At 37.7% G+C, this 27022-nt stretch overlaps 1 protein-coding gene across 2 annotated transcripts in view; it reads left to right on the top strand.

The window, feature by feature from the left end:
• map2k5 (mitogen-activated protein kinase kinase 5) overlaps positions 1-27022 on the top strand; it is a 70873-nt gene that overhangs the window by 26469 nt on the left and 17382 nt on the right. For both annotated transcript variants that reach the window (XM_079845530.1, XM_079845531.1), the window contains exons 10-20: positions 188-256; positions 2343-2424; positions 2534-2595; positions 3887-3935; positions 4944-5017; positions 9494-9544; positions 9846-9917; positions 14525-14554; positions 19274-19300; positions 19622-19654; positions 26318-26379. In XM_079845530.1, the coding sequence (XP_079701656.1) occupies positions 188-256; positions 2343-2424; positions 2534-2595; positions 3887-3935; positions 4944-5017; positions 9494-9544; positions 9846-9917; positions 14525-14554; positions 19274-19300; positions 19622-19654; positions 26318-26379 (611 nt within the window). The remainder of the gene's footprint in view (positions 1-187; positions 257-2342; positions 2425-2533; positions 2596-3886; positions 3936-4943; positions 5018-9493; positions 9545-9845; positions 9918-14524; positions 14555-19273; positions 19301-19621; positions 19655-26317; positions 26380-27022) is intronic.

Raw genomic sequence — 27022 nt, forward strand, 5'->3', positions numbered from 1 at the left:
ATTTTCCTGATGTAAAATTGTTGGGTAAAGGAATTACACGTGTGTGTAAAGAGTCTATTATTGCATATGTGGTTTGATATCATTTCTTTAGCTCAAGAGTTCTGTTTGGGTGTAAATGGGTTGTACATTTGATCAAGTTTAATTTGAGTGTGTTTGTTCAAACGAGGGCCTTATGCTTGTATTCCAGGTTATTCCTCTCGACATCACGGTGGAGCTGCAGAAGCAAATCATGTCGGAGCTTGAGATCCTTTATAAGGTCTGAACCTTTTTTCTCTGTGCTTGATTATTTAATTTGTATCTATAGTCCTCTTTTCAGAGGATAAAAGCAGTGACCTAATTTCGTAAATGTGCAGACCCAGTGTGATCAACTACTTTTCAAAAACTACTTTTGTTAGTTTTCTGTCCTTGAAGATATCAATACTTGAGTGAGAGATGAATATAGCATTGAGAGTTAAAAGTAACACACATTAATACTCTAAATAATTTGCTCTGTACTCCTCACTTTGTTCTTGATTAAGTTTGGAGTCCTTTTCCAGGTGAAAACCAAATTCGTTTAGAGCTGTGTGTGGTTTCAGATTTCAGATTAGGTGTATTTGAGGTGTATGACCGTGATAAGTATGAAAGAAGTATCATGAATTATTCAACGATCAGTGCCAATGTAGTTTAGTCCATCTGCTCTAGTAACCTGCTCTGACAACAGCTGCTAGATAGAGTTTAATTGATACCAGTCACCTTTTGCCGCAACGAGCCAATCACATTGCATAATCAGTCAGTTTCACATATTGAATGAAATACTGCGTCATTAGCATTACATGGCTTACTATAAATAACTACCAACCAAATACTTAGGAAAACAATTAGTCTCATCCTTTCATCAGTGGTATATTTTTCTCAATAATAAGGTATCATTGACAACCATCAGGGGAACCATGCAAATTAGTCAATAAACAGTTAGCCTAAAACAACCCTCTACAATGCGAGTAAATCACTCACGTATGCGACCAAAATTTCTCTAGAGGCGACAAAAAAAAAATCTTTAATTAGCCAATGGCTAGTACTGTCGCTTGAGTTAGCGGCAAAAAAATACGTTAATCGCTGGTATAAATTCATTTCCCACTGAGCTTTACGCACTGTCGCTTGGCTGAGAGTGCCCTCTGTCGCTTTCTCTCACACACGTACACAATGCAGGGCTTGTTGACTGAACTGTCACTGTCCCGATCGGACCAGTGCTGCATCATGAAAGTTTATCATTTGCATGCATTTTTAAGCCTTGACGATTTAAACATTCAAGCGCAAGAAGACGTGAACGATAACTTGCGCTTGCTGCGTAACAATTTGTGTGCGCAAACTTCTCACCCGATGCACGCGCCCAGAAAACCGCGTCGGACAGTATGTGAATACTGAATTAAGCTCTCTTAAAAATCGGACAATTTTGCACAAAATTGTGTCAAAATGTTTGTCTTGGCGAGTAGCCTAGTAAACATAGTCGGTAATGGCTTAAGTCCGGGGTCTTCAATCTCGGCTCTGGAGGGCCACGGTCCTGCAGAGTTTAGCTCCAACAACACACCTGAACCAGCTAATCAGTGTCTTTCTAGGACCTTGTGAACAGTAGAGAAAAAAAACACATGTGTACAGTATCAATTTATTGGATCCATGCAATATGTCTTAAAGTGACAGCAGCCTAATGTTCCTGCTGTCTGTGTTTTTAATGTTAATCAAACAAAAAAATCACTCAACGGTCTTGACTGAATAACTCTTGTAACTTTAATTAAGGATTCATCTAAAAAATTCTTGTATTTCATGTAAAAAGTCTGGTGAGTAAAATAAAAAAAAATGTACTAGCCAATGGTGACTCAAGCTTCAGTGTGTCTGCAGAGGGTTGTAAAAGTATAAATACATGTTCTTTATAACCATAAAGAAATGTTTAAATCACTATATTGCCATAAAACTAGCACAGATTCCTCATTCTATAAATGTGCATACACTACCATTCAAACTACCAAGATTAATACTTTTATTCAGCAGGGACACAAATAAATGCTGTTCTTTTGAACTTACTTCATCAAAGCATCCTATAAATGTATTACAGTTTCCATTTTAAGCAGCTGTTTTCAACATTCATATGTATAATACATGTTTGTTTAATATATATTAGAACAGAAACTAGTTGTTTTAAATGGCAATAATAATTCAGTGGTACTAATTTTACCGTGCTTTTGATCAATTAAATGTAGCCTTGGTCAGCATCTTTTGAACAGTAGTGTACATTTTTGATAAAGTTAGTGATAGGGTTAGTGAGTTGATTTGTGATAGTTCTGATATATTTGATTGTCTGTTTACAGTGTGATTCTCCGTACATCATAAAGTTCTACAGTGCTTTCTTTGTGGAGAACAGAATATCAATATGCACCGAGTTTATGGATGGTGAGTCTCATCTGTTTTGACATTGTCAGGCATCTGGGAGGCAACATTTGCACAGGAAGTTCACTCAGCGTATCAACAAATTTAATTGAATTATTTGTTTTTGAAATAGGCGGCTCTCTGGATGTCTACTGGAGAATCCCAGAGCATGTTTTGGGCAGGATTGCTGTTGCAGTAAGTCCTTTCAAGTCTTGAAACTTTTGTCGAGTAAGCATATCAGAGAATTTTGAAAACTGGGAGATATTGGCATATCCAAGAATGTGTTACAGCTCAGACTCCTGTTTGACTTCTATGTGCAGGGCTGGCACAAGCTCAACTGCCGCTCTAGGCAAAACATTGTTGTGCCGCCCCCACTTCACACTCACAATTAAACACGATCTTTGAGATGCATGTGAAAGATTTTGTTTATTGATAAAATTGCTCTAAAATAAAAGCATACAAGCATGTTTTTATTTTTATTTTATTTTTTATTCTGCAACATAAAAAAAAAAGCAAAAGCAAATGCAGCTATTATTCTCTATTATATTATATAGTATAATAAGCATATTCAGCATATGCAGGCCCAGAGTTGGACAATGGAAGATTCGAGAGAATTCCCCTTGGGCCGCTGATAAATTTGGCCGGCAGCAGTACAAATTTGACGTAGACATTTTCACACTGGACTCTAGACTACACGAGACGCGGAAACCACAAGTCTCTAGTTCATTTTCAATGAGAGAGACATAAAAAGTGGCAAATTAATTATAGTAGAGGTGAAGTGGTGGTATGCAAGCGGTGCTTGTACACTCGAAATCCCGTCTCTTCTGCGTGCACAGCTCATCGAAGCGGTTAAAAATATTATAAATATGAATATATTGCGTACAACAATATTATGCAAGCAATAAGGTGAGCTACATGATTTCTCCCGCGCTTTCTCTCACATATGCGTAAGCCTACCTTTCAGAAGCACATGTCGGGCTTTTGAAATCATTAGTCATCACCAGCAGTAAAAGTCGTCATCTTTTGTATTAATGTCCAGATTTTGTTTTATACATTTTTGTTTAGATTATATTTTTGGATGTACATCAGAGTGTTTTGCATGTCGCTGTAAAAGTGGGGCGGGAGTGGTACTACTAGGTAGAATGAAGGAAAGTTAACTTGGATTTAAAAATAACTAATGGGTTGATTTATAAGTGCAATAATTCCCTAGCCCGCTGCCTAGTTCGCCTATAGGCACGCGCCAGCCCTCGGCCCTGTATATGTGTGTTTTTTCTTTGTAACACTTTATTAGTGCTGAATTGTCATTTACTCCCGGTTCTGACCCTCATTACCCTCTCCCTCACGCTTTCTCACAATAATCAAAGATATGCCACTGTTTAGATAATTTACAGCTCTATCCTCTACAGACAGCAGATATAGACACACTCATACCGAGTCTCTTCTGAGTTTGTTTTCAATGAGTATGTGTGTTTGTGTGTGTCAATAGGTGGTAAAAGGATTAACATACCTCTGGAGCCTGAAGATTTTACACAGAGGTGAGAGAGACACTTTTATGTAACTTGTAAAACATTTGAAATAATAGTAATTTAATATAACAATAATCACTTAATTTATGTCATTTAGGCATGTGTACTTAGTAAGTCAATTAAGTACACTGTTTAAAAATTAATAATTTTATTCAGCAAGGGCGCATTCAATTGATCAAAAGTTACAATAAAGAGATTTTTATAAAGTTACAAAAGATTTTCATTTCAAATAAATGCTGTTCTTTTGAACTTTCTATTCATCAAATTAAAAATGTAAGAAGGTTTGCACAGAAATATTAAGTCAACACAACACAACTTCTTTCAACATTGATTATAATAAGAAATGATTATTGAACACCAAATCATTATATAATGATTTCTGAAGGATGAATGGTTGCTGAAAATTTCACTTTGCCATCACAGTAATAAATTACATTTCAAAATATATTCAAATCGAAAACAGTTATTTTAAATTGTAATATTTTACAACATTACAGTTTCGCTGTTGCCTGTAGTCTTGGTGCGCATAAGAGACTCAAAAACCCCCATAAGAGAAAAAAATCTTACTGAAACCAAACTTTTGAGCGGTAGTGTATGTAAAAACAGACACGTTGGGTAGTAATGACCTACAGATCAATCTAAATTATATAATCATATTACAGAAATCAAGTATTTATAATTAGACATATACAGAGTCAGATTTGTTTTTATGTATTGTGTGACACAATAATGTGTTATACATTTGTTGTTTATTCATTTTTAATTTGCTGATTGTGCCTCATATTTTCAAAACTGACAGAAATGACACGCACAGCATCACAGTGCAATTTAATCCTTGCCTTCGACAAACTAATTAACGAGTTAACTATTAATAAAAGGAGTGTTAGTTTGTACTTAATGCAAAGAGTATTGGTTACATTTACATTAAAAGTTAAACTCTCTACCAGATTGAACTGCAGAAGTAATCTAGTCACAGTGGTATTTGATGCTGACATAATGCATTGTTTCTCTGCGCAGATGTGAAACCATCCAACATGCTGGTTAACACACGGGGTCAGGTCAAGCTGTGTGACTTTGGAGTTAGCACGCAAGTATGTTTTAATTTGTATCTTGTGATTTTATTTGTGTGCATGTTTGTTTGTCTGCATGAATGTGTATACTCACACAAGTGCTTCTCATGTTGTGTATGTCTGTGTATGTTGTGAGCACAGTCAGATCAGATCAGCCATTGTCCCTTCAGTCTCCATGTCGCTGTTCTCCTCTTCGTCTCATTCCTCCAGGGACTTTGTGCCTTTGCTCGCTAACCCCCAGATACCCCCTAGATTGCTCCTCACTTCTCACTTCTCGCTCTTTCTAATTACCACATTGAGCAGATATTCAGTGCATGTGAGTGACGGCGTGTGCGTGTGCGCGTGGCTGGAGACAATAGCTCAGACTGAGAAAGTCAGCATCAGTCTCTCCACCTCTAATACACTCAGGAGCCCAACAAAGGGGCCCAATCACTCCAAACAGCCCTCTTTTAATTAATATTCATACCCATGTTCCCCGAAGAGATTCTAGTTGAAGCTGACCCCTGGATGAGGTGTGCGTGTGCGTTCTCCTCTGTGCCCGTTCAGACCATGACACTGTATAGTAAACCTATGTCTCTCTTATTCACTTACACACACACGCACACCGACGCACGTCAGGCCGCGGGGGAACGCTCTCATTATGTTTGTCCTGTCATTGCTGACATGTGCCATTGTGCCTGGATCTCACTGTCTCTCCCCTGTGAGAGTACAAACTAAAATTAAACCAGGCTGGCATTTCAATAACACTTCACAATAACATGTTCTTTTCAGTAGATTTAAATCAGTTCCTCTTACTGTGTCCTTTAGCTTATGGCAGAGCGCTCAGGTCACCTGCTGTCACATCTTTACTGAATTTCAATGTTTAAACAGAGATAATAACTGTGCTGCTTATGTCAGAGGACTGAATGTGTCAGCTTCTCTATATTATTGTTGGCTGTACACTTAATGTTTAGGGGATAATGTTTCACCTTTGAGGTTGTGTGTGTGTGTGATGGTACTAGTCTAGATATCAATACTGTCACTGCTAAGATCTCCATCAGCTATTAGGATGAGTAAAAGGAATCTGTTTGTTAGGTAGTTTTGAAGATGACACTTTATAATATAATGCTTTCCTGTAGCTCAAACAGTAGAGCATGGCGCTAGCAACGCCAAGGTCATGAGTTCGATTCCCAGGGAAAGCAAGAATTGACAAAAAATGTAAAAAAATGTGTACTTTGAATGCAATGTAAGTCGCTTTGGATAAAAGCGTCTGCCAAATGCATAAATGTAAAAAAATGTAAATGTATAATACGGTTCAATTTATTGACATTAGTTAATGCATTAATTATCATGAACAACAATGCATTTTTTTAATTGTACAACTTCTACAGCATTTATTAAAGGTGCACTGTGTAAATTTTAGCGGCATCTATCGGTGAGGTTGAGAATTGCAACCGCTCACCCCTCCTCCCTATCGAAGCAAATAGAGAAGCTACGGTGGCCGACACAGGACAAAGATGTTGTCCTCTGAGACAGAAGAGAGTAGCTAGTGTCGCTCTGTAGAGCAGTTTGTCCATTTAGGGCTCCTGTAGAACTTTGACAGTGCAAAATGGCGACTTCACTGTAAGGGGACCAGCGGTGTATGTAGTAGGGCTGTAATCAACCAAAGAAAATCTTGGCCGACTGAAGTCCTGAAATTTTTAACTAAAAATCGACTAAAAATGACGTTGGGGAAAAAAAACGTTAAATGAATTAGCTGCGCACTGTGCGCAGTACTTAGTAGCCTTGTTGTCTGCCTAAATTAATTATAAATAAACATAAAAAACTACTAGGCTATTTGTAGTATATTAAATCGTTTTTGACCTGATTCTTTTGCACTTGAAATGAGTCTGACACACGAGTCTGTCGGCTCTGACAGCGTTGCATCACGTGCACCTGCGCAATATCATAGCCTATGATTTCTGAAAATATAGTACTAAGTTGTCAACTAGTGATATCATCACAAGAACTTTTGAGGAATATGCAACATAATTTAGACAATTGTTTTTGTCATATGTATTATAATAACTGACAGACACTATAATTTCAGCCTATTATAGTCTATTTGAGACACAAATAGACTATTAACTTAAAGCTTTTACTCTTAAACACAAAAGGCATGTCCACTTTAGTAAAAAAGGAATATTTATTAAACAAGCCAGATCAAGAGCAGAAACGAAATAAAGTGCATAACTGAAAAATACAACATTGGCTCAAAACTAATACCAACAGTGGCCACAGCGCATCGCGCTTTAGGCTCCAAGTAAAAAACATTGAAATATGGCAATTCTGATATGTTCATATAGCCTACTCAAAACAAACGGGGCAACCTAACGCTGACAAGTTAGCTTACCGTTTTTAGGTGATATGACATGTTTGTCATCGAACTGTGATATGCAAACTGTTGCTTGCAAAATTTGCATTCGTCTTTTTTCCCCATTTTCTATTTAAAAAAATGCTGCCACACTGCCGATGTCTTTGTTGACATGGTAGAAGAGGACTGACTAGGAAAACGCTCTCACAATTAAATAAATAATATACAGCAAAGTATAGCCTAACGTTACTTCAATCTGTCTCTCTTCTCCAGTGGGTTGGGCTAATCCAAAATAAGTGAAAGGGGGGTGTTCTGAAGACAGACTGTTACCTGTGAAACAGGGGTGCTCTGAAAACACCCCATTAGCAATTAGTGCTTTCCACCTGATGAAATGAACGCGGGAAAAAATCGACCAATCAGAATTTTGGTCGAGCCAGAACGACTGGGAGATTACAGCCCTAGTATGTAGATAGAGATGGCTCATTCTAAGGTAATAAAAACATAACGGTTCATCATGCAAGATCTTTATACACCACTAAAAACATAGTTATGTATGTTATATTGCATTTCTGTCAATAGATCCTCATAAATACTACACACTGCACCTTTAATGTAGGTTACCGTTAATTTCTGGGTGTACTAATACATTTCAAGACTCAAGTATAAATTTGTTGTTAATGTATTATATAAGAACATGAATTGGCAGTTAAGAATTTTTTTTTTTTAATAATAAACATGAATCTAGATTTGTAAACACTGTAAATAATTATGGTTCATTATTTAAAGGAACACGCTGACTTTATGGGTCTTTAGCTTATTCACCATATCCCCCAGAGTTATATAAGCCCATACATGGTAAATGGTAAATGGCATACCATTCTCATCTCCGTGCGTGCCATAACTCTGTCTGACGCACACCCACCGCTAGCCTAGCTTAGCACAAAGGCTGAAGGTAAACGGCTCCAGCTAGCCTACTGCTCAATAAGTGACAAAATAACGCCAATATGTTCCTATTTATATGTTGTGATGTGTATAGTTACATCGTGTTCTCTAAGGCCGATGAAAAATGACCGATATGGCTAGGAACTATACTCTCATTCCTGCGTAATAACCATGGGTGCAGCTGGCGCAATGATATTACGCAGCGCCTGAAAATAGTCCCCAGCATGCTCCCTGTGCAAGCAGGTTGTCATGTTGGTAATGTTGATGGAAGTTAGCCTATTTTCAGGCGCTGTGTAATATCATTGCGCCTGCTACACCCATGGTAAGGCAGCAAAGTTCCTTAATTATTACGAAGGAATGAGAGTATAGTTCCTAGCCTTATCGGTCTAGAAAATCACAACTTTTCATTTTCCGTCGGTCTTAGTACACGATGTAACTATGCATATCACAACATGTAAATAGGAAAATGTTGGCATTATTTTGTCACTTATTGAGCAGGTAAGACAGATTGGCTGCGTCTGAGAGTTATGGCACGCACGGAGATGAGAATGGTATGTATGGACTTTTCTAACTCTGGGGAATCCTTTTAAATGATAACCGTGATAGTACTGCATTACTATTACTATTGTTCATACCTGAGATTAGAGATTTGAACAAAACCACAACTCTTAATTTAAAAATAAATCAATTATTCATCAATTATTCACTCTCATGTTGTTCCAAACCTATATGAATTTCTTCTGTAGAACACAAAAGACAACATTTTGAAAAATGTTGTAACCAAACAGTTTTGGTTACCATTGACTTCAATTATGACATTTCTTAACATATCTTCTTTTCAGAAGTAAGCTCATGCTAAGTGATTGATAACTTCAGTGATTATAAAGGGATTTCTCTTTGCTCACTATCTGTATATTATTCATTCAAAATACTTTTATTTCATTATTTTTCATTATTATTATTATCATTATTTTTAGTGCGGGCAGGTACACAATGCAAAGTTTCGTTTTTTTTTATTTAAATGGTTGGTTGACTAAATTGTAAGGATTGACCGTGCTTGCTATAAAAAAACAGTGAATTTTGCATAATTAAATGCCACTATCCCTAAACCAAACCCTAAGTACATGTTGTTAATTAACACCATTGTACTTAAATGTATAATTACACTGTAACAAGGACATCTTAAAATAAAGTGTAACCAATATTTCTCCTTTCTTCCACAGTTAGTGAACTCCATTGCTAAAACATATGTCGGAACCAATGCATACATGGCGGTAAGCAGTATTCATTTCTGTTTCTTTTCAGAAAGAATTTCTACTTACTGGAGTAGGGAAGGCCATATGTCTTTTTTATAAGTCATACATATTTGTAAGGCTGTCAGTGCAGTATCTGCCTATAATACACACAAAACAATCAAATGCCTTGTTAAATAGCTCATCCAAGGACCACTGCACAAAGGGTATGAATGTGTGTGTGATCTTCAGTGCCAATTATACTCCAAGCACAATTCATATGTGTCATTGTAAGCTGCATTATAATGATCCTTCATGTGTCTGTGTGTCTTTGCTTCTATAGCCAGAGCGGATATCCGGGGAACAGTATGGTATCCACTCAGATGTGTGGAGCGTAGGGATCTCTTTCATGGAGGTAAAACAGTAATATAATTTCTTATATATGCCTACATATAGTGGTGGGCGATATTCCGGTAGAAATTTGTCAACTGGTAGAGATTTTGGACTATCGTCTTTTTTGCGGTTATGCTCACGTGATGTTGCTGTGCTGTGCGGTCACTAAAAGCTTATAATTTTAATGCATTTTTAAGCATTACCTTTTAAAAACAAGTGATTATAAACCATTGAAGAAGCAGAGAAAGACAACATTATGCTATATGCGGGCACAAAGAGATTGTTTCTGAGCACTGTCTGAGAGGTGTGTGCACATAAAGCCGCTGCTCAGTTCTTTTTGCTGCCTAATTGGGCTTGAAAGTTATATACAGAGAGTAAGTTATATGTTTAAGTTATAAACAGTTGAGAAAGAAAACGCACAAGTATATTGGATCCGTGCAGTTGATATTAAAGTGACAACAGCCTAATATACCTGCTTTCGTCTCTGTGTTATTAATGTTAATCAAACAACAAAAAAAGAGAAAATCTCTCACCTTTTAACACTTTTTTAAACTTTAATATGAATAAATGTATATTTATTTACACAGCGAAGACTTTGATTGCTTTATACAATTTATATGCAAAAATTCTTATTTCTCAATACAGAATCTTGTATTTTATGAAGAATTTCTTTTTATAAAGAAAATGCTTTTATTTGAAAATAATTTTTGTTGCATATTTTCATATTTAAATGTTTGTATTGAAAGTATGATAAATATTGGTCAAATGTACAAACGATCACATTTAAAAATGAACACTTTTTGGCATACCATAAAAATAACCTGTAGCCCATCTGAATTATATAACAATTAGGCAATCCATCTCATAGTGAAAACCATGTAGCCTACCAAAATTGTAGAAGTGAAATCTTATTGTAGTTTTCAAATCTGGGTACCGCCTTACATTTTATAATCGCGTACGTTGAAAGTTGGTCCCATCAGCGAGGCATGCAAACAGTCACGCGGCTCTTAGACGGTAAGCTTTTCTGTGACTGCTTGCGTTTTTCTTTTTATGCTCATGATTTCTAACATTACACTCTGACACACGGTTTTTCTTTGCACACTCATTTTACGCGTATTTGGGGCCACCTATTGTTGCGGGTGTATTATTGACATGTAAAAGTCTAGACCCTGAATATATGACGAACTCGTTTTTTCAGATGTATTTCTAAGAAGAAAAAAAACATTGTCTTGTATTCGGAAAAATACAGTAGTTTGTTTTCCTATATGCTTGTAATTCGTTTTTTTTTTTTTTTGTTCATCGCAGTTTACAGTTTTCTTCGGTAAGCTATTTATGTTACTTTTTACTTGGGCTAGTGTTTGTTTTTTGATATATTGTAAATGGTGACAAGAATTATGAAATTTCAATATCATTTTTTTAATATAACTTTATTTAAAGCAAAATTAACTCTATATGATATAAATTGTTATCGTGAAATAAAATTGCTTATATCGTGATATAAGATTTTAGTCATATCGCCCTCCCCTTCCCGCTTATACACATGGCCCAGCATTCATAGTTCGAGTGGACTGGTGTCTTAGTGTTTCTGCTGAGTGCTGTTGATGGTCCCTGCAGGCAGCCTGTCCAAACAGATGTTGGCCTACAGCTATGCATGGATCACACTCAAGATCTCCCACTGACTGCTGCACACACACACACACACACACACACACACACACACACACACACACACACACACACACACACACACACACACACACACACACACACACACACACACACACACACACACACACACACACACACACACACACACACACACACACACACACACACACACACACACACACACACACACACACACACACACACACACACACACACACACACACACACACACACACACAAACACACACTCACACACTCACACACACACACACTCACTCACTCTTATGCTCTGCTGTCCTTTTGGACCATCTCCCCTTGAATTCCCATGAGAGCATAGAGTAAGGAATGAGATTTTGTGTTTGCATATTTGTGGTTTCATTATATTAAAGAGAATTAATAAATACTATAGGTGTTTATTAAGGAAGAAATGTGTGTGTGTAGTGAAACGTTAAAGAAAATGAGCGTGTGTGTTTTGTGTGTGTAACAGTGAAAGATGTGGAGTCAGTGTGGCAAAACGCTATCAATCACTCAGCCAGCAGAACGTCCAGTAATTAGAGTGCTGTGTTCTCTACTTCAGAGGTGTGTGTGTGTGTGTGTGTGTGTGTGTGTTCCTAAAAAAGAAGAGAGGAGAGGTGTATGAGTATAATGAATTTTTTTGTAATGGATGTTTTTCTAAGCAGAAACTAAGCCGCATGAAATGTACGTATGAGTGAATTAGATTTTAGTATGGTGGTTTGACTCATGTACTGAGAATGCCATGCTGGTAGTTTTCATTGGCTTTATTGATTCCCATTTTGTAATTGTCAGCGGTTCTCATTGGCTGTGATGAATTGTTATTATATCCCTCGAGTCAATTCCTTGATTGCATTTATCAACACTGTTAGATATTATCAGTGAGATGTTTAGGGAGGGAAATATCATGGGTCATATGGATTGACATTATCATGAGTTGATAAACAGTATATTGATCTGATTATGATTTAATATTGACCTTACTATGTTGTTATGGACGTGATCGATTCGTCTCGGTGCCTGGAGTGTTTAAGCAGTTTGGGTGAAGTACCTCTGTGTTCTGTTGGCAGATTTCTTAACTAATGAACTGAAGTCACCTCCTGAACTGAGATGGGTATGCTTGATTTAATAAATGAACGCACTGTGGTTTGAGTTGGATTAATTTTCTAAATAACTGGAATGTAATCAAAGTATGGTTTGAAAATAGTTTGTCTTTGCTTTTGGTTTTTGCTGCTTTTTCTACATCTGTTCTTTATTATGATTTTCAGCATGTGCTGTAGTCTTCACAGATTAACGCCTGCCGATGTACACACACCTGCTGTGAGGCTGGGATGTAGGCAGGATTAAGAACTATACTGCTTCTTAAACCCTTGTGAAAAATATGTGTACTTAATTGTATTGAATGCGCACTTGTACAGAGTTTTTCCTGCATTTAAAATATTTTGGCAGCCGCCAAAGTGAATCTTTGTCTCGCAAAAGATTTAGGTGATCATTTAACGTGACCATATCTGTCGTTTCGCAGTTCCAGTGCCTGCTCATAGCCACTGCTTCAAAACGCTCCCGTGAGAGTTGTGTAAGCACTTTGTGAAGAGCATCAAAGGTTTCTATTTACAATGTGTGTTTGCAGCGTTGAGCTTTGTAGCCAATCACAGACATATCTGTTGAACGTGTGAACGCAGTGGCCAATCACTAATGTTTAAGTGAATCATAATCCGCTCAACACCGCTTAAAGCGGCAAAGTTTTAGTTCAGCATTCTGCATGCTTGCGAATCCTTTCATTATAACCAACAAAGTATAAACACAATGTCAATAAGAGATTCGTTGCACACACGCGTAGAGAACAAAAGAATATGAGACTGTATGCCAAATTATCTTTATTAATCTTTTGTCATACTTTTAGGAAGTAAAGTGTAAAGCACTTGATTATAATTTTAACTAGTGTGTTATTCATATTACATATAAGTTTCAATAGAAATTACATTAAAAAAAATTTTAGTTTACCATAAATGCTTGTCAGTTCATTCTGCAGTACTCTTAAACCACATTTTCAAGACAATAGAATGATGAAAAATGTAAACATGTAAAGATCTATTTAAAGCCGGGTGCACACTGTGCGATTTATAATAGTCCTTCACGATTGTTCCTTGTCAGACTGTACGAAGATCTAAGTTGTCATTAATGTCAGACTGTATGATAGTCAAGGCGCACTAAAAACGGACGCACGCAAGAAAACTCATCCAGAGTTTTATATCATCAATCAATGCCGCGTTCGGTGACCGTGAGATGCATTACACGCGGGATTGAAATGGTGGCTACAAAGAGATCTCAAGTGCTCACTTTGGTCATAGTTTGTCTTGAAAAACAAAGACAATGTGACGGTTGTCGTATGAGAAGTCGCACAGCAGGATTGTGCGCCAAATCTTCTGACAGAATTTCGTCTGAGATCAAATTTGATCGCAGCATCATTAATCGGCTGCCAGTGAACATGTCAAACTAACGATCAATGACTTCAGATTTTAGCCTAGGATAAGAGGAATCTTTTAGGATTTGCAAAATTGGTCTCAGACGGCCAAATCGTGGCCAAAATCGCACAGTGTGCACCCGGCTTAAGTCCTGCTTAAGTGGGTCAAAAAAGCACTTTAAAGTTTCATTACATTTAGTATGAATGTAAACTGTTATACATTTTCATTTAATTGCAATTAATATGCCTGAAAATAAATCACCCTTTGGGTTTAGCAATTCTATGTCATTCATTATTAAGGAATTGTTGTTAATATGTTCATGTTAAGCATATTTGATTGTCCAGAAATCCTGTTTGAGACATTGTCCGTCATAGCTGTGTATGTGAAAGCTCATGTGCTTATGCAGGTGTTTGTGAGTGAGTGTGTATGTGAATATACATGTGTACTTCATTATAAGTTAGCTTTCTCTCTGTTCTTTCATTTGCAGTTGGCGCTGGGCTCTTTTCCATATCCACAGGTGAGTCTGCTTCATCAAACCAGATACCAGTTTAACAAATTTAATGTTCAGCTTTTGAATACTCAAAATTTCTTTGCCTTGGAGGCACGCAGACACCAGTTCCCTCATGATCTTAGCGTATGGGCAGTAATTAATTTGCTGTTCATCGCACAATTGCTCATCCCACTCTTGTTTACTCAGTTTACATTTCATACAGTCCTGCTGACCTGCTCCATTTCTCAATCCCATCAACCCTGTAATCAGATTTCATGCAGGGATTTATCAAGATTATCCCATTTTAAGAATGACAAACCCGGATTATAATACAGATTTATTTGGAGGGTTCCCAGTTTAGGAACCACATAGCACCCGTGCACAAAGCATGTCAATTTATGGTGTCTGTAGTATGACATGGTGTAGAATAGATGTTGTGTAGTATATTTAATGTACTTGCTTATGTATGTAATATGTTGTTCTTATTTAAATAAACTGTGCCAAAATAGTTTTTTTGGGAGGGGGATAAGGTTAACTGTATTTGCTTAATTACTCACAAGATGAGTGACGTGAAAGCAACTCTAAAGGCCCCGATATACTCACGGCTTTGAGTTTGAATTGTGAGACCAGCGAGATACTGTTAGTGAACATCTGACGCCACCCATTCTGCTGAGAGCGGCTTTTAGATTATTATGTTTATTATTATGCTGCGCACTTTCCTCTCAATAACAAAATTGAGAAGCAAGCTTTTTAATAAAGCATAAGAAAATCATCTGATCATAGTAACATCTGATCATAGCAACGTGTATATGTTTGCACGAGCTCTGCAATTCTGCACTCCATTAAAGTCCCATCACGTTTATTTATATAGCACTTTATACAATAGATTGCTTAAAATCAAGCAGCTTTACCGTATTAAATATGAAAAACGTTTCATCAGAACTAGGTTGCAACTTAATTTTCTACTATAAAGCAGATCATAATCACTGCCGAGCATAAGTGATTTATAATTGCTGCAAAAGTATTGTTCATTGTTTGTTTATAATGCCTTATGCAATAACTAATGTTAATACGTTTAAAATGATTATATTGTAAAATGTTACTTAAATTATTTAGTTTGGTGACAGTTTTCAGATGTGTGCGTATAGAAATATACTGTATACCCGATTCTGATTCAGTGCCCTAGTTTTTTTCTAATCAGACTCTAGGCTTTTAAAGTTCTGCATGTAAGAGTGCAGTGAGTTTAATGAGGGAAATGTTGACTAATGCTCAATAAATTACTCCCAGCATGCCTGTTGGGTTAATTAGCATATTAAAACAAAGCAGCCACTCAGGGCATGCAGGGGAAATCAGAAAGAAACATTTTGAGGCTGCATCTAGAGCCAAAGCCTTCAGCATCGAACAGTCACGGAGGCTGGGCTTGGCGTTGTGTGTGTGTGTTTGTACTTTATCTCACACATCACTTGATCCAAAGCTATTGTGCACAATGGCAGAAGTTACAATATAAAAACGATGTGCAATACATGAAATTTAAAGGACATTACGAGCAGTGCTATGATTAATCATAAGGTCTAATCCATTTTAGTGTAGATATTTGTAACCAAATAGGAAGACAACATACAGGATGAACAAACAGTTTGGGCTGATGAACAGTTGATGGGTAGAAAGAACATTAGAAGGCTAGAGGCCTGCATTTGTGTGTGCATTATCCCGGGGCCTGGAGGCTCGTCTCATTTGAAATTGTTTTTCTCTGCTCTCCAGCATTATCTATTAACAGGGCCATTATCATGTTAATCCACTGAGTATTATTACATAAACTAATGTATTCACATGTACACACAAACACTTCATACCCTCGTAGTGTCTGGAACCATGATTGGATCTTTTGATGTTAAATATTGTACAGTATTTCTCTTCCAAAATGTGTCTTTTAGACATTGGCCTCTACCTAACCCATCAAAACAAAAACAAAAATACTCATAGACAGAGATATGGGAATGTGTGAAATCCATTCAGGTCTGGGGTTCTTCTCCGAGTGCATCATCATATATCATTATCAGATAAAGTGATAGCGGTTGAAACCAATGAATGGCAAAACTTTTGTTCTTGGCCCATAGAGCCAGAGGCATTATACTGAAGCATTTCATGTATACACACCCCATTAATTCATTACTTCCTCCTTTAATCTTTCTTACTCTCCCTTTTCCCTGTTCCTGCATTTTAGAATTCATATGGAATGAAAATCGAGAGAGAAAGAGAGAGAGAGAGAAGCATGAAGGAGAAAGAGGGAGGGGGTTAGTCAGTAAGAAAGAGAGGGAGAGCTAAACCTCCCACTGCTAGAGCGTTTTTGCTCTTGATGTTAATTTTCACAGCTCCATATGGTGCTGCAGACTCTTCACCTGCAGGCATCGCACACACACACGCTTGCACCCGCCACCCAGCCAGCACACACGCTACCTCAGGCCTGGCCTGTCACTCACATCAGCCCAGGCATCTGTCTGTTCTCTCTCTCTCTCACACACACACACGCTCGCAGAGTCATTGTCCATTGTGCGGCGAGATCTCTCCCGATGCCCTCTGTATTTCTGCATCAACTTCTGATGCCCTGCCCCCGCTCCACCCGCACTCAGAGCCACAAAACTGCCGCTGTTTTGTGTGTGAGTGCATGCATGATTGCAAGGGTGTGTGTGTTTTCTATGTGTTATCTTGTCATTGATTATAAAAGGCTCTTTAATTTCGTCTCACCCCATGTTGGGATTAATTTGCATTCTTTGTCAGGAGTTAATGGCGTCTCCCGATGGCTCGCTCGGAAAATCTTTGAAGACTGCAGACTGGCTGGCGTGTGTATACAGCCTCCAGCGCTTCTCCTCCTGATTGATTTGTTGTTGCCTTTTCTGTTTTCCGGCTGTTTTGGTTTCAGCTCATTTTAAGCCCCATATTCATCTGAATATACTGTATGATTTTGCTCTCCCAGAGCTTTAATGCTATATTTAAGCAATATCACCCTAGCAAGAGTGTTGTTGTACAACAAGCTGTTGAGGCTGAAGGTAATCACAGCCGTGGCCATATTTAGTATAACAGCACACTTTTGAGTATGAAGTTGCTTTTATACAACAGTTTTGTATACAAGAAGTTCATTTTGGGTAAGTTGCAGTTCAGGAACAATTAGGTCTAAGCGTTGTGAAGACACTCTGTTCCAGCGCCACTCCAGGTTTTTCATTTTCCACCTCATGGTCACTGATGAAACCTCATTGTGAGTGTTCCTGGAGTGAAAGAAAACATTGGCAAAATCACACAACTCCACTTCCACTCCACACAGCTCACATACTTTGATCTGGAACATTGCAAATACAGACAAGTGGAGTGATACAAACAGAGAAGCGTCGCAGTGTCATTACTAAATATCAGCACTCTTGGAATGTAGTGAAGCTGGTTTGTTTGTATAGTTCACCTAACTATTATTGTTTGGACAATCTTTGCCTCTATCAGCATTTTTTTTTATTGTATCTATACACTGACTTTTTTTTATACTTTGAAACCGTTTTCACACAGAAATCGCTAGTAAATTTCACAAATATTTACAAAGAAACAAGAAGTAACACTGCATTAAACGTGAAATATCAAAGTAGAAAGACATGTTATTTTCTTGTAAAACCTACTTAAATAAGCGTTTAAATGACTACTTTGGAAAAGCATCTCTCATTGCTTTGCATTTAGTTTCCATTTAGGAATTGTAGCACTTCAACATTTTAAAAAAGGAGCCGAGCTGATGTGTTTAAAGTCGTCTTGATTGTTTAGTGGAGATCACATTTAAGTATTTCATCTTACTCCAGTGATGTAATTGGAAAACCGCGCAAAAACAAACAAATATTTATGACTTTAATTGTCCGGTTATTGCCATGCTTTGCAGTTTCAGGCAATGCTGTGTGTTATTTAGTTCCTACATTAAAGGTCCAGCGTCTCCAGGTATTTAAAGAGAGCTGGGCCGTGTTTAATTGAGAAAGATAATCAATGACTTGCTTAATATGTCATCAGAGTGGCTTCACATTGTTAGCTGTTAGGTTAAATTATGCGTTCCAGGCAGAAAGTTTAGACCAGATTGCATGAGGCCTCATGTGACCAGATGAAAAAATAGCATTTAGTTTCAAACAACAAAATATGTGAAAACGTTCTACTTCTAAACTCTCTCTCAGATGATTACTTGTATTCAGTAAAGAGGTTGCAAAGTAGAACATTCCTGAAGATTTTTTTAACCTTTCAATGGGTCTCCCCTTTCCAACAGAAATGCTATGTATTGTGTTTTATTGTCACATGATTATACATGAAAATGTATATAAAATAATGCCTATTGAACAAGTCAACTATATGATTGTCATAGAAATATCCCGCTTTTTTTATCCTCAGACTGTGAAGCGATTTGAGATGTATATACATAATCATGAGTGTACTTGAGTCAAACATATAAACCTGGAAGTGAAAAAAATGCATGAAAATGACATTAATAATAAAAAAAAAAGGCTAAGCGAAGCTGATCCTAATTGAGGATCAGACTTTTTGTGACTGTTTTCATTATGTAAACGATGTTAACACATCTTGCCCGTAAATTACCATCAGGGTTTTATTAATCTTCCGCCTGTGATCATAAACATGTTCTGGTGCAACGCTTGTGATTTGTAACATGCTAATTGCATGTAGCTTGCTTTCTCACCTAAATCCTTTTCTCTATCATTTTTTTTCTCCGTACAGATTCAAAAGAACCAGGGCTCCTTAATGGTAAGTGTTTTTCATGTATTTTCGGAGATGTAGGTGGCTCCTCTCGCAGCCCCTCGCAGTTTTCTTCTCACTTCGCTTGGTTGCCTCCCTCTGAAGTTAATACCAGATAATAATACGCTCTGTCTTAACAGCCTGTATTCAGATTAGGTGCCATTAGAAATAAGAAAACATTACAGATCAAATGGCTTTTCCCGAGTCAGAGTGCATTTGATTAAGCTGTATTGCTACCTGTTTTATTGCATTAATGATTTTATTTCCTTTGCACTGTAAGGACGTTGTATGGGGTCTAATCTATTTTTCTCCTACCCCCCTCTATCACAGCCTCTTCAGTTATTGCAGTGCATTGTTGATGAGGTGAGTCTGTGTCCCATGTACGAAGCCGTCCCTAATGGGGTGGAAAGCTGATATTTTGTTTCCTAATGAAGCGAGGTGCATTATCAGCTCTGCTCAGGGTTTGAGCTCTGAAGAGCTAGAGCCGGCGAGAGCTCGGCCGTGCTGATGTCAAGGCCTTGAACAGAACAATTGGCTTAACTCCAGATTTGGACATTTTTGGCAAAACTTGACAGTAAAATAATCATAGTTTAACAAATGACTAAATTATAAATTGTTTCATATATTATTTGTACAAACAGTGTTTGTTTGTCGGACTGTTTGCAGCTCAACATTTTTAAATAACGTCTTTGTATTTATCTCTCTCTTTACTTCTCATTCTCTCTCTCTCTCTCTTACACACTTGTGTAAAAACACACACAGTTTGCTGGTTTAATGTAGCATGACAGGGCTCTGGACAACTGAGGGTTATGGACCACAGAGTTGTTGCATTAACCTTGACATCCGTTAGGCGCTAAAATACACCCAGCTAAACCCTGACACATTTTCTCACCCTCATCTCTCTGAGGAGTTGGGTCAGGGTCAGTTAAACCCATTTATTCCTTGAAATAGATACACCTCTGTGTTAAACTCACTTCTCTGTGGCATGTATGTGGAATTGTATGCAGTATTTCACACAGTCCGGCTAGTAATTCTTAATATTTTTACTTTTAATAAATGTTGTGTTTTGCAAAGTTTGCTGCTTCAGTTTTTGTAGATTATTTTATCAAAAAAACAACAACAATGAAAAACTTTCAATATATGCAAAGAATCAATATTTACATTGTTGACCCTTCTTCTTCATAACCTCTGCAATTCGCTCTAGCATGCTGGATATCAGCTTCTGGGCCAAATCCTGACTGATAACGATCCATTCTTGCCTTATTAGTGCTGGGAGTTGATCATAATTTGTGTGCTTCTGCTTGTCCAATCGCCTTTTAGGATTGACCCCAGGTTCTCTGAGGGATTAAGATCCAGGGATTTGCCTGGCCACGGATCCAACATTTCAATGTAATGATCTCCGAGCTACTTCATTATCGCTCTTTCCTTGTGACGTGGTGCTCCATCGTGCTGGAAAATCATCACTAAATTGCTCCTGGGTCGTTGGGAGAAGTTGCTTTTGCAGAGCGTTTTGATTCCGTTCTTTATTCATAGCTGTGCTTTTGGGCAGAATTGTGAGAGAGCCCACTCCCTTGGATGGTCTCAGGATGCTTCACTATTGGCACGAAACAGGACTCATGGTAGTGTTCAGCTTTTCTTCTCCGGACAATCGAGTTTCCAGATGTCCCGTACAATCGGAAGGAGGCTTCATCAGAGGAAATAACTTTGCACCTGTCTTCTGCTCTCCAATCCTTGTACTTTCTGCAGAATTTCAGCCTGTCCTTGATTTTTTTTCTTGAAGAGAAGTGTCTTTTTTGCTGCTCATCTTGATACTACAACTTATTGATGTTGTCCAAAAGTCTTGGCCTCGCTGTGCGAGCTGATGCACTCCCGCCCATCTGCTGCCAATACTGAGCAAGCTCTGCACTGGTGGTGACACGATTCCGTAGCTGAGCCCTCACGAGGTTACGGTCTTGGCAGTTGCTGGACACTATGGGACGTCCTAAAGCCTTCTTTGCTGCAGTTGAACCTCTCTCCTTGAAGTTCTTGATTATCCAGTTTCCAGTTCTTTCAGGTGCAATATTCTTTACAGCAATTTCCTTGCATGTGAGGCCATTTTGATGCAAAGCAATGATGGCTGCATATCTGTCTTTGGAGGTAACCATTGCTAATTCAAGAACACAAAGATTGGAAGACCTTCTTCCCTCCTTTTATAGCAATTAGTCTACTCTTATAATCCAATCAGAATGATAGAGTGATTCTACCTGACTAGTACTTGTTCACACTTTCCATGTACTGATGATTAGTGTTTTTGTGATTTTTAAGTTTTTGACCAATGATGCTTTTTGCAATGATTTAAAATGCATCTGATTACTCTGCACAATAATCTATAAACAATGGGAATTCAAAACACAATTTAATTTTAACTGTGATTTAAACCGTATGGTTGCTAAATATTATTACAATGTTATTACAATAGATTTTGAAACTTAATATTATTCCTGGGTAAATGGGTAAATCTGAATTTCATCATTTCTCCAGTCTTCAGTGTCACATGATCCTTCTGAAATCCATCTAATTTGGTGCTCAAGAAAAAAGAAAATCATTAATTTTGAAAACCGTTATAAGAACAGTTATAAATTATAAGAAATGTTTCTTGAGCAGCAACTCAGCATATTTTAAATATATATTTTTATTGATCTCACTTTTTCAAGTATCTTGCGGCATGAACATTAAATTTTTAAACGAGTTAAAAATATTTTGGGAAAAAAGTTTCACCCCCACATTCTTTCCCATTCTGTTGTGCTCTGTCTAGCTATTATGAATTTGTTGTTGTCTTCTCACTCAACAGCAGCCCTACATATTCACCCCGGGCCACCATTTGCTTTTTTCTAGTAAAATAAAGATGGCAAGATAACCAAAACATATGATCTGAATGGCTGTATCCCAGCAAACCTCAGCTGATTCGTTCATTAAATTAGCAGATCTGAGGAAGTAGGAGAGGTCATCTTTTACCACACTCAAACAATCTCCAAATTTGCATCGGGCTCCTCAGCATTTAGTTAAAGCCTGCAGGCCATGGTAACTTCGGCATTTAAATGCGCTTTCCACCACTATGTGAGTAATTAATAAGTAATTGTGTTAATTGTGTGTGTGTGGGGAGGGGGGGTGCTCTTCCTTCTCCCTTCTCCTCTCTGCTTGAGCTACTCACTGACACATGCTAATAACAGAGCGCCACAGAGATGAAGGAGAGGGAAGCATAAACACACATTAAACATACCGAACGTGTCCTTTCTGCTATAGATTGCTGCACGTAATTAATAATTAAACGGCCGCTCGTGTAATGAGTTGACCCGCGCGAACTGTTCATTACTCACCCGGCAGAGGCATCACTCAAACTATTTTCTGCCGTGCCCTTCGCTCCATCTCCCTCAGGCCAGAGAGCGCGCCGCCACGCTGCTACCAACTGCATTCAGCTGACCAAGGCCTTATTACTCACTGCCACTGATTTACAACCTTCGGAGAGAGACAGTGAGAGGGAGCTTGAGATGGGAGTTGTGGGTGCTCCCCAGGACCTACTTTGAAGAGTAATCTAGTGCACAGACCGAGAAAGAGGCAGAGTGAATGTGATGGACTGAAAGAGCAGGAGAAAAGAGAACATTTAGAAACTGTACCTGAGAGAATATGAGAAAAAGGCAGAATAAAGAGGATATCCACCCGAGAAGGGCATAAAGACCAGTCTATTAGAAAAACGGGAAAGAATATTCTGTGGTGTGAATGTACGATCTGAGACCCATTAAAAAGCTTACCATCCGTAATGACGAAAAGTCACTATTTGGCAAAGAAGTGTCATGAAGTAAATGGGAGAAATTCAGGAAGGTCACAGGTAGTTGATCTGGTAATCTGACCACTTGTACTTGGAGAGGATGCCATAATGACAGTCTAGCTTGTTTGAAGGGCATTGTGTTTGAGTATGTATGGCTGGTTTCCATGGTGACCTCAGTATAAATAATCAGCCGCAAGGTCTCGCAGGGAAGGGTGAATAAACGGCTAAATGAGGTGAAGCACGCCAGAGCTGTTTTTTGTCCTCTTGTTTACTTTCTCTCGATCAGGTCCAGCTCTGCTCAGCATCTTGCTGATTTGTAGTGCACTTCTTTGTAGGAGAGGAGACGGTCTATTTCAGATCTGCACGGCAGCCCGTCTTTAATTGTCCCTCTCTGCTCGCGTATTGAAACAACCCTGATGCTTCTAATAAGACTCGAGCTTAAATTCACCTCTGTAATTACTGATCTAATTTTGCCTGATAATTGCTGCTGGGCAATTACATGTATATTTACTGCTGGTATTGTGGAGGGAAGACGGGCCGTGGTCTGGCTCTGTTTGTAGTGTTGAATAATGGCAGCAAGCTGCATAATATAACAGTGCTTTCATCATCATCATCCTCCTCATCATGCAGCCGCCACATCAAAGACCCCCAAATGAAGGTGTTTGCGCATCCATAAGTGTATGTGCATCTGTTTGTGTACGTGTGTGAGGCCGTGTGCATCTCGCTGTATTTACATGTGCCTGGTTATGTGTATTGCTCTGAATCTGTGTTTTTGGTCCAGGCATGGGACATGTGTACTGTGGCCTCCAGGCTGTGAGTCTTGGCTGTGTATGTGTAATGATGTATAGCTGTGCTTGTTCACCTCTGGCTATGTTCATTTGAATAGGTGTTTGTTTCACACTCTCTAGAAAATGACAAAAAAATAAAAAATTACGAGGGAGATGTTGGCTCCTAAAAAGAAACATTTAGGAGCCAAAAACTATTAGTTGACTAATTACAGATTTGCTCAATAAGCATGGTATTCAAAAGCACTTTAGTTCACTTCCTACTTTAACAGACTGCGTTTTGTACACTTCCTACTTTCCACAACAGTTGTATTAACAGTTGTATGAAAGGCTGTTTTATTTTAGGTCTACTGTTATATTTGCATATTTTATGCTGCCACTCAAGTGATTGTGATTTGTATTTGTGCCGTTATAAAAGTTCTAGCGTGTGAACTATTTTTTTTTGTAATTATTCTCAATTCATTTTGAATTAGACATAACTGAGAACTCTTGTTTAGTTAAGGGGAGTGAGTTGTGAACTCCGTAACGGCTCTGAATGAATCAATGACTTGAATCTGATTGAATTTTTGTGAATCAGTCATTAAAAAAAACATTCATACGAGTTGAATCAGACATTTTGTCATATACATTTATTTACAGAAGTATTATTTTTCCTATTTTATACCCAAAATAGGATGGAGTGAGCATTGCTGGGCACTAAACACAATCATGTTTCGTTCATACTGGAGGCCAGGGGGAGCGCTTGAGCAGAAACGCCACATTTGCCTCAGAGAGAAGTAATATAATGAAGTTTTCAGGAAATCCGTAATGTGAAGCTAGCGCTGTAGGCTGAATAAAAAGAAGATAGAAACGCTTTGATTAAAGATGAAGACAATAAACACACGACCGTGACAATATATGGTGTATTTGAGTTCTTCAAGCCTTCTCGGGTTAGCCTGGCTCCGCCCTCCAATGTACTTCCACTCAATTTTCAGTTTCCTTCAGTACTCCGTCTGGGACTGCGGTATATTCTTAGGTTTTCTCCGATCAAATTTTTACCGGTCCAATTAGCGAACAGAGGGAGTGGCTGAGAACAATGACGTTGATGTCGTGCGCTAATTTGAGTTGTAGTTCAGTAATGGCTGTGGAGAAAAATGCAAGCGATGCCATTCATTCCATTGTGGCACCGCTGCCGAATATCCAGAAGTTAAAGCCGGAGCAAGAACAATCTTTGCTGAGTTTTGTTGGTGGCCATGATGTTGTCCATTATATTATAATGCAGTGCTAATCGACATAGACTTCATCACTGTATAGAATACTATAAAATAATTCATCATCTGCCTCATTCTTCTGTGATAAGAAGCCACATCGGCTCACAAAAGGACATTTCAAAAACTCGACTGACGATATGAAGTGAGTTAAAACATGTTATTAAACGTTGTCTTTTTTTCTTTTTTTTTACGCACGTTATAAGCAACTCACAGTGCTTTCCGACGGAGCAGAATTTACTACTGATCACAGAGCCACTCTTCACTAACATGCTGGGCATATATTTTATTTCATTAAAATCGCAGCCTTTACGCTTTCATAATCGCCAAATCGCAATTGCGGTTCGATTTCTATTAATCGGGCAGCCCTACACTGTTAAAGGGGTTCCTTCACCTTGTCCCTCACAGACATTTTTTAAAAAGAAAAAAAAAACCTTTCCCTTCTAATACATCAGTCTTTCCCAAACACCTTGAATCTCAATTCTGTCTTTAACACCAAGGCTTTTGTGTCTGTGTAATATGTTGATATCATCAGTTCTTTCTTTACCAAAGGTCATATTAATTCAATTTATTTTCATGGTTGAAAAGGTGTTTAAAAAGGCTCCAGTTTCCTGATAAATATTATATTACAATGAATGTATCAGTTTGATCTCAGTGGTGTGTCTGAATACATGCATTGATGCAAGTGTCCTATTCACACAATCTGAAAGATATCTGGAATTTGACTATTTGACTTTTTTCATTTAGTTTCAGTGTGTCTATCTATTACAAGTGTTTGGTTACCATGTTAACTATTTGAAGGTTGAGGTTGTAACTAAATGTTCTTAATAACTGTATGCCTTCTGCTTCAGGAGCCCATGAATGGCTCTCTCTCCCTCTCTCTATAAGCTTTTTGTATGTTTGTCCCATGTTCTGTGCATCAGAAATCTTCTACTGTCCAACAAAAGAGGGGTTCAGGTGCTTCCAAAATTGAATATACACAGCTGCTTTTGACTGTCCGCCCATAGAATACCTCATTATGCATTGTAACCTTTCTGCAGCCTAGTCAAGGCCACACAAAGCCTACAAATTATAAACCATAGATTTTTTTGTATATATATTTTGATATTTTTATTATATTTTGTGGATGTTTTTATAAATAATGATTTTGACAATGTGTATATATATATATATATATGTTTATTTTTAGGATCCTCCCGTGCTTCCAGTTGGCCAGTTCAGTGAGAAATTTGTCCACTTCATTACACAATGGTGAGTGTTTCGAACCAAACATCTGTTTCTTCTCTTGTGCCTCTCATAAATAAATACATCCTTATCATGTTGTGATGAATTTGCATTGATAAACGACAATAAAAACCGAAAATGATAATCAAATAAAAATTACCAAAAAAAATTTAATTCAGAGCATTAAAAATACTTATATGTACAGTATATATTTATGCATTAGTGCTGTCATTCGATTAAAAAAATTAACTAATTAATCTCAAATTTTTCTGTAATTAATCGCACCTAACATTAAAGTTTTTAAATTATTTTTATGTTGTAATGCTTTCACATTTAATCAACAACATAATGTAAAAATAACATAAAGACAGTATATTTTAAATATTAGTTTAATGGCATCTTTTTTACTAAGCACTATGAATGAAGGCAGTATCTCTGATACCAATTCTGATGTCTGTATTGCATGGATTTTTTTTTACCCATTAATTATAGCCATTCAACATTACAGTATAATTGTAAGCTATTGATTTTAAAATGGTAAAGGTTTTAAAAAATATAACATTTAATTTAAGTGAACTTAAAACAATCTTCACATTATCCCATTGTAATAAATGTCATTTAGCTGTGCACTGTGGGGGGTTTTCTAGGCGGGACGGTTCAGATTTTTACC

The sequence above is a fragment of the Gobio gobio genome, assembly GCF_949357685.1.
Source record: "Gobio gobio genome assembly, chromosome: 2".
Classification (NCBI taxonomy): domain Eukaryota; kingdom Metazoa; phylum Chordata; class Actinopteri; order Cypriniformes; family Gobionidae; genus Gobio; species Gobio gobio.